General features: G+C 38.3%; 1 protein-coding gene across 7 annotated transcripts in view; it reads left to right on the forward strand.

Annotated features, from left to right (window-relative positions):
- LAMA2 (laminin subunit alpha 2) overlaps positions 1-17,281 on the forward strand; it is a 608,480-nt gene that overhangs the window by 203,580 nt on the left and 387,619 nt on the right. For all 7 annotated transcript variants that reach the window (XM_059083775.2, XM_059083777.2, XM_059083778.2 and 4 more), the window contains exon 4: positions 5,639-5,881. In XM_059083775.2, coding sequence (XP_058939758.1) covers positions 5,639-5,881 — 243 coding nt within the window. The remainder of the gene's footprint in view (positions 1-5,638; positions 5,882-17,281) is intronic.

The following is a 17,281-nucleotide window of genomic DNA, read 5'->3' on the forward strand; positions in this document are numbered from 1 at the left end:
ATTGAGATGGTCATATGGTTTTTCTCCTTCAATTTGTTAATATGGTGTATCACATTGATTGATTTGCATATATTGAAGAATCCTTCATTCCTGGGATAAACCTCACTTGATTGTGAGGCTTGATCCTTTTAATGTGCTGTTGCATTCTTTTTGCTAGTATTTTGTTGAGGATTTTTGCATCTATGTTCATCAGTGATATTGGCCTGTAGTTTTCTTTCTTTGTGGCATCTTTGCCTGGTTTTGGTATCAGGGTGATGGTGGCCTTGTAGAATGAGTTTGGGAGTGTTCCTCCCTCTGCTATATTTTGGAAATGTTTCAGAAAGAGGTTTTAGCTCTTCTCTAAATGTTTGATAGAATTCACCTGTGAAGCCATCTGGTCCTGGGCTTTCATTTGTCGGAAGATTTTTAATCACAGTCTCCATTTCAGTGCTTGTGATTGGTCTGTTTATATTTTGTATTTCTTCCTGGTTCAGTTTTGGAAGGTTGTGCTTTTCTAAGAATTTTTCCATTTGTTCCAGGTTGTCCATTTTATTGGCATATAGTTGCCTGTAGTAATTTCTCATGATCCTTTGTATTTCTGCAGTGTCAGTTGTTACTTCTTTTTTATTTCTAATTCTATTTATTTGAGTCTTGAATTCTATTGCTTTAAGTTTGTTTTTGTAGATGTTTTCCTTTTCTTGTGTTTCCTGCCTAGAGAAGTTCCTTTAGCATTTGTTATAAAGCTGGTTTGGTAGTGCTGAATTCTCTTAGCTTTTTCCTGTCTGTAAAGGTTTTAATTTCTCTGTTGAATCTGAATGAGATCCTTGCTGGGTAGAGTAATCTTGGTTGTAGGTTTTTCCCTTTCATCACTTTAAATATGCCCTGTCACTCTCTGGCTTTCAGAGTTTCTGCTGAAAGTTCAGCTGTTAACCTTATGGGGATTCTGTTTTATGTTGTTTGTTGCTTTTCCCTTGCTGCTTTTAATATTTTTTCTTTGTATTTAATTTTTAATAGGTTGATTACTATGTGTATTGGTGTGTTTCTCCTTGGATTTATCCTGTATGGGATCTCTGTGCTTCCTGGGCTTAATTGACTATTTCCTTTCCCATATTAGGGCAGTTTTCAACTACAGTCTCTTCAGATATTTTCTCAATCCCTTTCTTTTTCTCTCCTTCTTCTGGGACCCCTGTAATTAGAATGTTGGTGTGTTTAGTGTTGTCCCAGAGGGCTCTACGACTGTCCCCAATTCTTTTCATTCTTTTTGCTTTATTGTGCTCTGCAGTAGTTATTTCCACTATTTTATCTTCCAGGTCACTTATCTGTTCTTCTGCCTCAGTTATTCTGCTATTGATTCCTTCAAGAGCATTTTAAATTTCATTTATTGTGTTGTTCATCATTGTTTGTTTGCTCTTTAGTTCTTCTAGATCCTTGTTAAACGTTTCTTATATTTTCTCCATTCTATTTCCAAGAGTTTGGATCATCTTTACTATAATTACTCTGAATTCTTTTTCAGGTAGACTGCCTCTGTCCTTTTCATTGGTTTGGTCTGGTGGGTTTTTACCTTGTTTCTTCTGCTGTGTGTTTCTCTGTCTTCTCAATTTACTTAACTTACTGTGTTTGATGTCTCCTTTTTGCAGGCTGCAGTTTTGTAGTTCCCGTTGTTTTTGGTGTCTGCCCCCAGTGGCTAAGGTTGGTTCAGTGGGTTTGTTGGCTTCCTAGTAGAGGGGACTAGTGCCTTTCTTCTGGTTTATGAGGTTGTGTCTTGTCTTTCTGGTGGGCAGGACCGTGCCTGGTGTTGTGTTTTGGGGTGTTTGTGATCTTATTATGATTTTAGGCAGCCTCTCTGCCAGTGGGTGGGGTTGTGTTCCTGTCTTTCTAGTTGTTTGACATTAAGGTGTCCAGCACTGTCACTTGCTGGTCGTTGAGTGGAGCTGGGTCTTTTTTAAAAAATTTATTTTTATTTTATTTATTTTTGGCTTCATTGGGTCTTCACTGCTGTGCTCAGGCTTTCTGTAGTTGTGGAGAGCAGGGGTTACTCTTCATTGTGGTGCACAGTCCTCTTATTGCAGTGGCTTCTCTTGTTGCAGAGCATGGGCTCTAGGCATACGGGCTTCAGTAGTTTTGGCACTCAGGCTCAGTAGTTGTGGCTTCTGGGCTCTAGAGCACAGGCTCATTAGTTGTGGCGCATCAGCTTAGTTGATCCTCAGTATGTGGGATCTTCCCGGACCAGATCTTGAACTCGTGTCCCCTGCATTGGCAGGCGGATTCTTAACCACTGCACCACCAGGGAAGCCCGGAGCTCGGTCTTAGCGTTGAGATGGAGATCTCTGGGAGCGCTTTTGCCGTTTGATATTGCATGCAGCTGGGAGGTCTCTGGTGGACCCATGTCCTGAACTCAGCTCTCCCATCTCAGAGGCACTTGCCTGACACCCAGCCAGAGCACCAGGACCCTGTCAGCCACATGGCTCAGAAGAAAAGGGAGAAGAAAGAAAAAGAGAGAGAGAGAGAGAGAGAGAGAGAGAGAGAGAGAGAGAGAGAGAGAGAGGGAGGGAGGGAGGGAGGGAGGGAGGGAGGGAAGGAGGGAGGGAAGGAGGGGGGAAGGATGGAAGGTAGGGAGAAAATAAAAGAAAAATAAATAAAGTTATGAAATAAAAGAATTTTTTTAATTATTAAAAATTAAAAAAATTAAAATGTAACAAAAAAGAAGAAAGAAGAGAGCCACCAAACCAAAAAGCAAATCCACCAATGATAACAAGTGCTAAAAACTATACTATAAAGAAAACAAAACAAAAAAAAGGACAGGCAGAACCATAGGACAAATGGTAAAAACAAATTATACAGACAAAATCACACAAAGAAGCATATACACATACACATTCACAAAAAGAGAAAAAGGAAAAAATATATATATATATTAAAAAAAAAAGGAAGAGAGCAACCAAATCAATAAACAAATCTACCAGTTATAATAAACTCTAAATACTAAACTAAGATAAACATAAAACCAGAAACCCGTCTGTCACATATAGCAAACCCCAAGTCTACAGTTGCTCCCAAAGCCAACCGCCTCAATTTGGGGATGATTCTTTGTCTGTTCAGGTACACAGTTGCAGGGTACATCAAGTTGATTGTGGAGATTTAATCCACTGCTTCTTAGGCTGCTGGGAGAAATTTCCCTTTCTCTTCTTTGTTCGCACAGCTCCTGGGGTTCAGCTTTGGATTTGGTCCCGCCTCTGCCTGTAGGTCACCTGAGGGCATCTGTTTCCGCCCAGACAGGAGGGGGTTAAAGCAGCAGCTGTTTCGGGGGCTCTGGCTCAGGCCCGGGGGAGGGAGGGGAACAGATGCAGGGTGAGCCTACGTTGGCAGATGCCGGCATGACGTTGCAACAGCGTGAAGCGTGCTGTGTGTTCTCCCGGAGAAGTTGTCTCTGGATCACGGGCCCTGGCAGTGGCGGGCTGCACAGGCTCCCAGGAGGGGAGGTGTGGTGAGTGACCTGTGCTTGCACACAGGCTTCTTGGTGGCTTCAGCAGCAGCCTTAGCATCTCATTCCCGGCTGTGATGTCTGTGCTGATAGCTGCGGCTCGAGCCCATCTCGAGCTCGTTTAGGCGGTGCTCTCAATCCAGTTTCCTCGCGCATCCCAAAACAATGGTCTCTTGTCTCTTAGGCAGTTCCAGACTTTTTCCTGGACTCTCTCCCAGCTAGCTGTGGCGCACTAGCCCCCTTCAGGCTGTGTTCATGCAGTCAACCCCTGTCCTCTCCTGGGATCCGACCTCCAAAGCCCGAACCTCAGCTCCCTGCCCCCACCCGCCTTGGCGGGTGAGCAGACAAGCCTCTCAGGCTGGTGAGTGCTGGTCGGCACCGATCCTCTGTGTGGGAATCTCTCTGCTTTGCCCTCCACACCCCTGTTGCTGCGCTCTCCTCTGTGGCTCAGAAGCTTCCCCCCTCCACCACCCGCAGTCTCCGCCCGCGAAGGGGCTTCTAGTATGTGGAAACATTTCCTCCTTCACAGCTCCCTCCCACTGGTGCAGGTCCCATCCCTGTTCTTTTGTCTCTTTTTTTTTTTCTTTTTTCTTTTGCCCTACCCAGGTACATGGGGAGTTTCTTGCCTTTTGGGAAGTCTGAGGTCTTCTGCCAGCATTCAGTAGGTGTTCTGTAGGAGTTGTTCCACATGTAAATGTATTTCTGATGTATTTGTGGGGAGGAAGGTGATCTCTACATCTTACTCCTCCACCATCTTGAAGATCTCCTGTCTTACGTCTTATATATCAACCTTTCGTATTTTTAAATTCAGTCCCTTAAAGTTTACCATAGACAATGTAGATGTATTCCTGAAAGTCTCATGTCAAAACCATGTAGCAAATAAGGTTTATTTTCAGAACATTCCTTTCAAGCTCCCTTCTAAGCAGACCCTTAATCACGTTTTAGCAGATTTGTCCTCCAGGTGTATCCTTTCAGTGACCCCAGTCACCCAGAGCTTAGGGTTGATGAGCTCCTTGTACCTCACTGAATTTACTAAAAAGAACATACACCACTGCTTTATTATTAGTGTACTCATTATATATCTCATTATTACAATATATTATCAATTCATAGATGGTGCGACAATAACTTAAACTAGCTTGTATCTACTTTTCTACCCAGGACATTGCAAATAAATGTCATTTGGTAATGTTTGTGCCTTGTTCTTTTGGACTTTTGGATTGAATTGGTAAAGACACACATGGACCACTGCAAAATATCCAGAATATTTTTTTTTACCTCTTCAAATATTATGTAGATTTGAACATAGAGGATTGCCATATTCCCCTCAATTGTCCCTCTGTTGACTTATAGTCACTTGATGCCTTTATTTTCCTTTTATTTAACACATGTTTACCTCTTATACAGAAGGTACAGAAACCCTTCACTGAATATGTTCCAGTTTCAAACAGTTGTCTGCATGTACTAGAATTTCCTCTCTGTTATTTTCTATTTGGGGATGTAAAGGAAATGACATTTATTGAGTATTTATAGCCAAGCTTTTGCTAGGTATTTTGCATACATTATCTCATTTAATCTAAATTGTCTCTCAGTAGTGTACTTAATGTTCTTATTATTGACCCTGATTTGCAGAAAAGGGAGCTAGGAGTTGACAAAGTAAAATAATCTGCCCAAGGTCACAGAAATGCTGGGACCACAATTTGAATACAAGATTGTGCCTCTGAATCACTATGTTGTTTTTGCTGTACCACAGTAACGGATGGTACTTGTCTGAGGATTAGTTGACATAAGTAACTGTTTTCTAATCTATCAAGCACTATCCACACATGGAATTTCTAACTCATATATTATAATTTCCAACATAGTAAGGTGAAAAAATTGGTATGTAGTAAATGCTTTAACTGATTGTGATTATAATAGAACTTCAAAAGTTACATGAAATGATGTTAAAGAGTTATTAGAGAACTAAAATCCACAAAATGGAGCATCTCATCTTAGCCAAAAGGTATGAAATATGAATATGTAACAGCAAAAATGTATTTAGAGAATATCATAGGGTTATGGAATAATACCTGAATAAAATCTATTGTAGCCTTAGGTAGGCCTTATATTTGATATGTAATAATGAGAACACTTCAGAATTCAGAGTTACATGTTTTTGTTGTCACTCTTCCCCAGGTGTTCCAGATTGCGTATGTGATTGTGAAAGCAGCTAATTCCCCTCGGCCTGGAAACTGGATTTTGGAACGCTCACTTGACAATGTTGATTATAAGCCCTGGCAGTATCATGCTGTGACAGACACAGAGTGCCTAACACTCTACAATATTTATCCCCGCACTGGACCACCATCATACGCCAAAGACGATGAGGTCATCTGCACTTCATTTTATTCCAAGATACACCCCTTAGAAAACGGAGAGGTAAGATGAGAAAACTCACCCTCAGTAGGTTTAAGGTGGCAAAATAGGCCTGTCATAAAAACTTGAATATATCAGTCATTAATGTCAGGGAGATTTTAAAATAGGATTTAGCAGAAGTACATTTTAAATAACTTATTAAATAGAAAGGAAAAACTGAAAGTGTGTTATCTCCCGTTTCCAATAAAGATCAGAGAAGAGGAAATGGGCTTAAGTTGGAAAGTCAGTGATTAATTTTAAATATAAAGAGACTTTTCTAACACTGCAGTTTGCTAATTATTGGAGGATTGAGACCTTAAAAGAAGGCTTAGATCTGTGTGTACTCTGGTCTGAAGATGGGGACAAAAGAGGTAAATTTGGGAAGAAATATAATTCACCTGAAGGACCTAAACAGAAGGAAATTTTGTCAGTTTTTGTATGTTTTTATGCTGTCACCACATAGTACTGCAGTTGGGTTTCTTTCCTTTGTTCAGGCTTTGCTTATTATATGCTTAATTCAAAAGTGTTCAATTTCTCCATAACATTTTTTTCCTATGGGTAAGATTTTAGATTCATTCATTGCTTTTCAGCCAGAGTCAAACCATGACTTCACCTCTACCAGCTGTGTGATCTTGAATCAGTGACTTAAATACTCTGTGCCTTAGTTTCATCTCCCATAAATTGGAAACAATAGTTCTTATTTCTTATGATTGTCAAGAAGATTAAATGAATTATTATGTTTAAAACATTAGAACAGTGCTGACAGACGTATACACTATTGCTTTGTAAGCATTAACTATTTTTGTTGCTTTTGTTATAATAATAATAATAACAGCAACTCTTGAGGTTGTTGTTTTTGTTGGTAGTCATAGTCATAGTAGTAGTAGCCTCCTTTCAAATACCCAAGCCTAGACTTAGTGACTCTTTTGGATTCTCTAGTTACATTTCCCTAATCAGTCTCCCTTCAGTATGTACGGCCTAGCTTTCTTTTTCCTACCTGTTTGTATACATCTCTATTTATATTCATGTCTGATATTCTCTCCCCACCAGTTCACACACCTAAAGCTGCTATCATTTTTTATATTCACGGTTTCAGAAAATCCATATTCATACACTGTCTTGCCCACCTCAACCAATCTAGGGTTATCTCTTTAAACACTTCTGGGGGCAAGTTAGAGTTTTGACATAAATCTATCACACTCTCTTTTGGCACTATTATTCTATGAATGTATACCAGTGCCTCACTATATTTCAATTTCATGTTCAAAAATATCAGTTTGGGGCGAAAAAAATTCCAAATGGTGTTCGCAGCAGAGATTCCAATCTGCCAAATGACAAGGAGTCAAAAGCAGTGAGTCAAACAGCTGTTCAACCTGCTCTGTGCCCAGAGGCATCCAAAGTCCTGGCCAGATTGGCCTGAGGATATGGGAGTAGGGAGGAATGCAGAGAGACTATATTTGAGTTGAATTTATATTATTTTTCTCCTGGATCCAGTGTTTACCCAGAACCAATAATTTTCTAATATTTATAAAGCTATTCTTTACCTTTAAAAAACGGTCTAATTCAGAAATTTGTTGAACAATGTAAAATGTACCCAGATAGGTATGTAACATACAAGTTATATGTATATTCCCGAAGCATGCTCTCCCTACAATGATGGTGGTTCTCCATCCTTTAGACCATGTCAACTTGTCAACATGGAACAAACACACATTCAGTTTGTTTGTGTTTAACTGGCTATGCTGTATTAGACATTCACTAAAAACTAATCATTGATGGTGACTTTTAAGAACAACTTATTCAACTTCCTCTGTGACATGCTTTTTTAAGTCTATTTTTCTCGCATTGGAAAGTGGATGAGGTGAGGAACAGAGAGTAAATTCAAAATATGTGATGTAGAATGATAGTATTTAAGAATATGAATTAAATTCAGACCTCTCCTAGAATATCTGCTTCATTTTATATTTTATGCTGTGAAATGTATTAGTTTTTGGAATGAACAGGTCCAGCAAAGGTAGGTGATACTCTCCCAAGACTCCCAGATCCACTGGTGACAAAGTTGAGATAAGAATCCAGATCCCCTGACTCCTAGGTTAGTGTTTCTTTCAGACTAAAGATTGGAAGTCGATTTTTTTAAAAAAGTTGGTAATAGCTAAACTCAAAAAATGGTTTAGAAGAGATATAGAGATAGATATGCTGGATCCATTAAGGTAGAAAGATTCTTAATCCTGAGATATCATGATATAGAGGAATGTACGTGGGACTGGAAGACTGGGCTCTGCTTCTGGCTCTAGTTTTTGTGGGATGTTGGGTAGGTCTCTTAATCTCTGAGTTTGAATTTCTTTAATACATGAATTAGTTTTATATGTAAATTGTCCTAAGGCATCTTTCATTTCTAAAGTAATAGTTTTGGATATCAACTACAATATAACATGTGGGAATATTTTAAATTTTTGGATGCTTGTCTCCAGTATTTCCCAGACAAGTGACTATGAAATAAATCTTACTATCATTAAATTTTAGTTTTAAAATGATTCACTTTTGAGTACCATCTGAAATCTAATTACTAGGTGGTTATGTTCAAAACTTCCCAGAGAAGTGACATTCAGGTAAGCAAACCAAATATGTAAACCAGTAAATGCCAAATGATAGTATAAATGCCACAGCAGAAGTGTGTACAGAAAGTGGTAACGTCCCTCTGGGTGAGCCAGAGGAGCCACATTGAGAAGATGAATTCTCAGAGTACAGGGAAACAGAAACAAAAGTTTCTTCGTATCTCAAAAGTTTCAAAGGCAATATGCAAATTCATCTCCAATATGCCCTATGAGTTAAACTAGGCATATAACAAGAGTTCACCTCCATTGTTGAAGGATATTTTTATTGGGTATAGAATTATAGGTTTCTTATTGTTTTTTGGCATATTTTATTGTCTTCTGGTTTCCATTGTTTATGTGGAAAAGGTAACTATTTAATAATTGTTCTTTGTAAAGTCTTTTATTTCTTTAAAGATTTTTATCTTGTTTTTCACTAGTTTTACTATGATGCTCCAGATCTGCACTGCCCAATACAATCTTTATTAGACATATGTGGTTATTAAATTTATATTTTAATTAATTCAAATGAAATTAAAATTCAGTTTCTCAGTTGCACAGACACACTTCAAGTGCTCAATAGCCACATGTGACTAGCAGCTGCCACACTGGATTGCACAGAATAGATCATTTCTGTCATTGCCTAAAGTTCTATTGGGCAGTGTTGCTATAGGTGATAGCTTTCTATTTTCTGGATTGGGATTTATTTGGTTGGTATATCTGCAGAGTGATGTCTTTCATCAGTTCAAGAACTAATGCAGCCACTAACTCTCCAAATATTGCTTCTTCCCTATTATCTCTCTTCTATAAATATGATTTAGAATAATTTAGAACTTCTCACAGTATACACTATGCATCTTACACTCTCTTTTATTTATTGTCATCCTTTTGGCTTTCTGTCCTTCATTCTAGATATTTTCTTCTTGCTTACTTCCAGTTCACGACATCTCTCTTCAGCTATGTAAAAACTACTATTGAAACCAATCATAAGATTCTTAATTTCATGTATTATATTTTTCAGTTCTAGAATTTCTCTTTGGTTCATTTAAAATAGTTTAGTATCTAGTTTTATATCAAAATTTTATATATCTATTGAATTTTTAATAATAAAATTATATTCAAATTTTCAATATTCTATTTTTATCTCCTTGAGCATAAAGTAACAATTATTTGAGTTCTTATTTTATAATTCTAATATCTGGCCTTTGTGAATATATTTTATTTCTGTTTCATTTGCCGATTCTTTCTTATGCTGTCTTGTATTCTCACATTCTTGATTATTTTTGCATATCAGAAGTTGTATTTGAAAAAAGTGTGTGTAGAAATAATTTAGGCCTAAGAAATTATCTCTACCTTATGAGGATTTTCTGATGCTTCTGCCAGGCAATGGCAATATGGATCATCTTAATCCAATTTCTGGGATACTTAGATGCCTCAGATCTGTGCTGAACTCCCATGACAGCTGATTTAATTCTAGTTTATCCCCATTCTAGGCTTCCTGTCTTTGAAGTACAAACTAAAGTGTGTGGAATTTACCTAAGTCTCACCCATACAAGTTCCAGAATCCAACTTTTGTCCTCCTAGTACAGCAAGACTGTCAAAGCACTGCTCAGTCTCTGAGCCATGTCTTCTGAACAGGGAAATGCCCACAGGACAGAAGCTGTGACAATACACTAATTATGTCTATAGACATCAGTCTTCTCCTTGATATTGAGAAGTTGATTCTTTATCTTCCTGATAGCTGTCATATGGCTTTACATAAATGTTTTTATATATTTTGTCCAGTTGGTCTAGTTGTTATCATTGACAGTGTTAGCAATAATTATATAATTTACTATAAACAGAAGCATAGTCTCATATGCACTGTTTAAAACCTTTTTATTCTGAAATCATTTTAAATGTACATAAATGTAAGAAGAGGACAGAGAATCCACATGTCCCTTTTACCCAGCTCCCACTAAGGATAATATCTTATATAATTACCATTCATTTGTCAAAATAATAAATTAATGTTGATACTCTATTACCTAAACCACAGATTTATTCAGATTTAATTCATGTTATCATTAATGTCTTTTTTTTTCTCTTCTGGGATCCAAGTTGGGATACTACATTGCATTTATTGCATCATTGTGTCCCCTTAGTCTCTTCTAATCCATGACAATTTCTTAATCTTCTCTTGTTTTCCTTGGCCTTGATCACTTTTTAGAGTACTGGTCAAGTTTTTTGTAACATGTTAGTCATTTTGAGTCATGATTAGACTGGGCTACTGGGTTTGGGGGAAGAATACCACAGAGGTGAAACAACTTTCTTATTGCATCACTCATATTTATTTTTATATGCACATCTCCTATTTCCTCCTTATTGGTTTATAAGTTTCACTGTCTTCTAGATAGGATTTTATTTTAGACAACAATATCTAAATATTCACCATGATTTGAAATGTATATTTTTGACTAAGCATTGAATGATCATTTGCTTCCAGATCTTCACAATACCCTTTAAATATAAATTTAAGTCAGGGAATAAAAAAAATAAGAGCAGAGTATTTTTAAGACTCACCTGTGCAGCAACACATTATGAAATAAACATGTCTCAATTATAACACACTAATTAAGTAATGTTTATGTTATAGGTATAGAACATTAATAGAAAATAGTCTTCTGTGACTAACATCAAATCTATTGAATCTAAGGTTTATTACATTGTTACTTGTCTGTAGAGTTTTGGAGACATGTGCCATAACTTTTGGAACATTCCAAAATATCATATTTCAGGTGAAAAGTACATCATTTTAGAGCTGAAAGATACCTTAGGTGAATACCTTAGGAATTCAAGGATATCATAGCCTTGACTTTGACAACTATATCCAAACTTCAGCTCTCTCCTCTGTCCATTTTATCACTGGAGACCATTTAGCCTTTCCTTCTGACCTCTTGAATCTTAACAGCATCATCTCTGCTTATTTTTTCAGTTTTATTTGTTGCTACAGCCACCCCCACTTTTTGGCCTCCACCCTCTAGCTTGGTCCACTCTCTGTCCTCTACCTCACATTGCCTGCAAGAGATCAACAAATGTTAGTCATGTGGATTCGCCAGAAGGGTAGTATAGGGCACATACCCAGTCCCCTAGGTTACTTGGTTCAACTGCATCCAAGAAGGAGAGTAGTCCTGCAGGCTATCATCCTGGACTTGCACCCAAAGGAAGAAGAGAAATTTACTGAGCTATGAGGTAATCAAGTCTCAGGACTGGCAGAGAAAAAATAATAGAGGGCAATGGAGACAATGGTCATAATAGTATGGCCTAGTATGTTGTTATCCAGGATGTAAACAGAAGGAGACTTTGAGCAAAACTTTCCAAGAGTTTCATTTTAGAAAGGCGATTTTGTATCAGCAGTGCCAAGAGAGGGCTCAGCAGGAGCCCTGCTTGCCTTGCCTTGAGAGAATGATCCTAAGCTCCAGAATAGTTGTGTAATATGTAGTAACAGACCTCAGGGGGCCTTCATTACTTTGAGGGCAGCCAAAGACAAAAACTTTGGTGGGTACAACTGCATAGATATACCTCTCCAGCAGTGCCACAGGGAGCCAATTCCAACCAGAGCTGCTATCAGCCCAAGTGCTGCCTCTGCTGAAAGCACTTGCCCCTGGATGCTATTTAGAACTGCTAAAAAGAACCGCCACTTGGAGGCACCACTGTGAACTATGATTGCAGCCATGGCTCCTCCCAAACTTGGCTTTACTTGGAAATCACTGGGTACATTTGAAAGATAGCTATTTCTGGGACCAGGGTTTTTAATTCAGTAGGTTTGGGAAAGGCTTAAGAAGCTCTATGTATGTGTTAAACGAGTACTCCTGGTGATTTTGATGCCCCTCCTTTTGGCTCATTGTTCAGATATTTCCAGCTTTCCTAAACCCTGGAGAAGAACAGATCATTAGTTATTTAGGGAAAGCATATCAGACATTCTAACTCCTTCTAACTGAAGAAAGAGACTTACTTTTCTGACAGAAAACATGATTGGCTTTGGTGGACCGAATCTGTGGGTGAGTTTGAGTTCAGTAAATAAACTTTGAGCTGTCTCTAAGTTATAGATGGTTAAAGGAGCGGCTGGGAGAGGAGAATCACATTGATAATATTGACAAGAATGGGGCTGTATGGACGGCACTGCTTTAGGGTTCCTGGAAATAAAATTGTAGTAAATGTGTTTCTGTTATATGAGACTCTCCCCTTTCTGTGACTGGGAATATTGCTTTTAATTTCTTTGGATTGTCACTAGACTGCTCAATAATATTCATAGTTACCATATTAATTTTTGCTTCAGTTTTCTCATACAGAGACCTTTAAGTTATTCACATATGATTTCCTCTTTTTTTTTTTTACTACAACGCTTCCCAGCTCTTCGGGACTGCAACTCAGTTGGAACTTAGATTCACTTTGATTCTGCTTTTGAAACATGGCAGGCTTGTATAAATTCCCTGGAGCAGCCATCATTAATTCTTGAAGACACCTTTTTTTTTTCCTTTAAACTGTGTGTAGAGCTTTGATATTATTTTCATTTCCTATGTGACAGAATGTTATATATACAGACAGAATTTTTTCTTCCTCTTTATATCACCTGACATTATGGTGATCCTTAGAATTGCAAATACTGGAGAATGAAGAAACAAACCCAACACTGTGTAAAAAAAACCTGTTTCTGAGAACCTTCTTTGATGTGATATTGTTCATGGTATGGCATAATTGCACGTGTGAGTTTGTGTGGAAATGCAGGGATGGAAATGTGGAGCGAGCCTTTCTAAATTACCCTTGGAGTTGCTCCCTTAAGGAGAAGCATCAGGGTATCACTAATTTGTATTGGTTTTCAATAGAGATTTAGGGAAATAATTTATGGGAGTTTCAGATTTCCTTTCTCTAAAAATAGTTCTTGGGCTTCCTTGGTGGCGCAGTGGTTGAGAGTCCGCCTGCCGATGCAGGGGACACGGGTTCGTGCCCCGGTCCGGGAAGATCCCACATGCCGTGGAGTGGCTGGGCCCGTGAGCCATGGCCGCTGAGCCTGCGCGTCTGGAGCCTGTGTCCCGCAACAGGAGAGGCCACGACAGTGAGAGGCCCACGTACCGCAAAAAATAAAAAATAAAAATAAAATATAGCACTTGCATTGACCGACATGGAGCCAGTTAGTACCTGGAGCAACAGGTGAAAGTGCCTCAATACAATGAGGTTTATGTGGCTTCCTCCAAAAAAACCCCCAGCTTATTTCAACTCCAGTTGGAATATACAGAGCACTTGAAATATATTGGAATTACACACACATAAAATCCATAATTCATTTTTTTCCTTATTTGGATCACTTTTTTTAACATCTTTATTGGAGTATAATTGTCTTACAATGGTGTGTCAGTTTCTGCTTTATAACAAAGTGAATCAGCTATACATATACATATATCCCGGTATCTCCTCCCTCTTGCATCTCCCTCCCCCCCTCTATCCCACCCCTCTAGGTGGTCACAAAGCACCGAGCTGAGCTCCCTGTGCTATGTGGCTGCTTCCCACTAGCTATCTATTTCACATTTGGTAGTGTATATATGTCCATGCCACTCTCTCACTTCATCCCAGATTACCCTTGCCCCTCCCTGTATCCTCAAGTCCATTCTCTACATCTGTGTCTTTATTCCTGTCTTACCCCCTAGGTTCATCAGAACCTTTTTTTTTCTTTTTTAGATTCCATATATATGTGTTAGCATACAGTATTTGTTTTTCCCTTTCTGACTTACTTCACTCTGAGTGACAGACTCTAGGTCCATCCACCTCACTACAGATAACTCAATTTCTTTTCATTTTATGGCTGAGTAATATTCCATTGTATATATGTGCCACATCTTCTTTATCCATTCATCTGTCGATGGACACTTAGGTTGCTTCCATATCCTGGCAATTGTAAATAGAGCTGCAATGAACATTGTAGTACATGACTTTTTTTTTTTTTTTTTTTTTTTACGGTACGTGGGCCTCTCACTGTTGTGTCCTCTCCCATTGCGGAGCACAGGCTCCAGAAGTGCAGGCTCAGCGACCATGGCTCACGGGCCCAGCCGCTCCGTGGCATGTGAGATCTTCCCAGACCGGGGCACAAACCTGTGTTCCCTGCATCGGCAGGTGGACTCTCAATCACTGCGCCACCAGGGAAGCCCCATGACTCTTTTTGAATCATGGTTGTCTCAGGGTATATGCCCAGTAGTGTGATTGCTGGGTAATATGGTAGTTCTGTTTTTAGTTTTTTAAAGAACTTCCATACTGTTCTCCATAGTGGCTGTATCAAATTACATTCCCACCAACAGTGCAAGAGGGTTCGCTTTTCTCCACACCCTGTCCAACATTTGGTGTTTGTAGATTTTCTGATGATGCCCATTCTGATTGGTGTGAGGTAATACCTGATTGTAGTTTTGATTGGCCTTTCTGTAATGATGAGTAAGGTTGAGCATCCTTTCATGTATTTGCTGGCAATCTGTGTATCTTCTTTGGAGAAATGTCTATTTAGGTCTACTGCCCATTTCTGGATTGGGTTTTTGTTTTTTTGATGTTGAGCTGCATGAGCTGCTTGTAAAGTTTGGAGATTAATCCTTTGACAGTTGCTCCATTTGCAAATATTTTCTCCCATCCTGAGGGTTGTCTTTTCGTCTTGTTTATGGTTTCCTTTGCTGTGCAAAAGCTTTTAGGTTCCATTAGGTCCCATTTGTTTATTTTTGTTTTTATTTCCATTTCTCTAGGATGTGGGTCAAAAAGTATCTTGCTGTGATTTATGTCATAGAGTGTTCTGCCTAGGTTTTCCTCTAAGAGTTCTATAGTGTCTGGTCTTACATTTAGGTCTTTAATCCATTTTGAGTTTATTTTTGTGTATGGTGTTAGGGAGTGTTCTAATTTCATTCTTTTACATGTAGCTGTCCAGTTTTCCCAGCACCACTTATTGAAGAAGCTGTCTTTTCTCCATTGTATCTTCTTGCCTCCTTTATCAAAAATAAGGTGACCATATGTGCATGGGTTTATCTCTGAGGTTTCTGTCCTGTTCCATTGATCTGTATTTCTGTTTTTTGTGCCAGTTCCATATTGTCTTGATTAATGTAGCTTTGTAGAATAGTCGGAAGTCAGGGAGCCTGATTACTCCAGCTCCATTTCTCAATATTGCTTTGGCTATTAGGGGTCTCTTGTGTTTCCATATGAATTGTAAAATTTTCATCGCAGTTCTGTAAAAAATGCCATTGGTAATTTGATAGGGATTGCATTGAATCTGTAGATTGCTTTGGGTATAGTCATTTTCACAATGTTGATTCTTCCAATCCAAGTACATGGTATATCTCTCCATCTGTTTCTATCATCTTTAATTTCTTTCATCAGTGTCTTATAGCTTTCTGCATACAGGTCTTTTGTCTTCTTAAGTAGGTTTTTTTCCTAGGTCTTTTATTCATTTTGTTGCAATGGTAAATGGGAGTGTTTCCTTAATTTCTCTTTCAGATTTTTCATCATTAGTGTATAGGAATGCAAGAGATTTCTGTGCATGAATTTTGTATCCTGCTACTTTACCCAATTCACTGATTAGCTCTAGTAGTTTTCTGCTAGCATCTTTAGGATTTTCTATGTATAATATCATGTCATCAGCAAACAGTGACAGCTTTACTTCTTCTTTTCTGATTTGGATTCTTTTTATTTCTTTTTCTTCTTGATTGCTGTGACTAAAATTCCAAAAATATGTTGAATAATAGTGGTGAGAGTGGACAGCCTTGTCTTGTGCCTGATCTTACTGGAAATGGTTTCTGTTTTTAAGTATTGAGAACGATGTTGGCTGTGGGTATGTCATATGTGGCCTTTATTATGTTGAAGTAAGTTCCCTCTATGCCTACTTTCTGGAGGATTTTTATCGTAAATGGGTGTTGAATTTTGTCGAAAGTTTTTCTGCATCTATTGAGATGATCATATGTTTTTTCTCCTTCCGTTTGTTAATATGGTGTATCACATTGATTGATTTGCATATGTAGAAGAATCCTTGCATTCCTGGGATAAATGTCACTTGATTATGTTGTATGATCCTTTTAATGTGCTGTTGGAGTCTGTTTGCTAGTATTTTGTTGAGGATTTTTGCATCTATGTTTATCAGTGATATTGGCCTGTAGTTTTCTTTCTTTGTGACATCTTTGCCTGGTTTTGGTATCAGGGTGATGGTGGCCTCATAGAATGAGTCTGGGAGTATTCCTCCCTCTGCTATTTTTAGGAAGAGTTTGAGAGGGATAGGTGTTAGCTCTTCTCTAAATGTTTAATGGAATTCGGCTGTGGAGCCACCTGGTCCTGGACTTTTGTTTGTGGGAAGATTTCTAATCACAGTTTCACTCTCCATGCTTGTGATTGGTCTGTTTATATTTTCTATTTCTTCCTGGTTCAGTCGCAGAAGGTTGTGCTCTTCTAAGAATTTTTCCATTTGTTCCAGGTTGTCCATTTTATTGGCACATAGTTGCTTGTAGTAATGTCTCATGATCCTTTGTATTTCTGCAGTGTCAGTTGTTACTTCTCCTTTTTCCTTTCAAAGTCTGTTGATTTGAGTCTTTTCCCTTTTTTCCTTGATGAGTCTGGCTAATGGTTTATCAATTTTATCTTCTCAAAGAACCAGCTTTTAGTTTTATTGATCTTTGCTATAATTTCCTTCATTACTTCTTCATTTATTTCTGATCTGATCTTTATGATTTCTTTTCTTATTTCTCTAATTGCTTTATTTTTAACGTTAGATTGTTTATTTGAGATGTTTCCTGTTCCTTCAGGTAGGATTGTATTGCTATAAACTTCCCTCTTAGAACTG

This window comes from Kogia breviceps, chromosome 13 (assembly GCF_026419965.1).
Source record: "Kogia breviceps isolate mKogBre1 chromosome 13, mKogBre1 haplotype 1, whole genome shotgun sequence".
Taxonomy (NCBI): Eukaryota; Metazoa; Chordata; class Mammalia; order Artiodactyla; family Physeteridae; genus Kogia; species Kogia breviceps.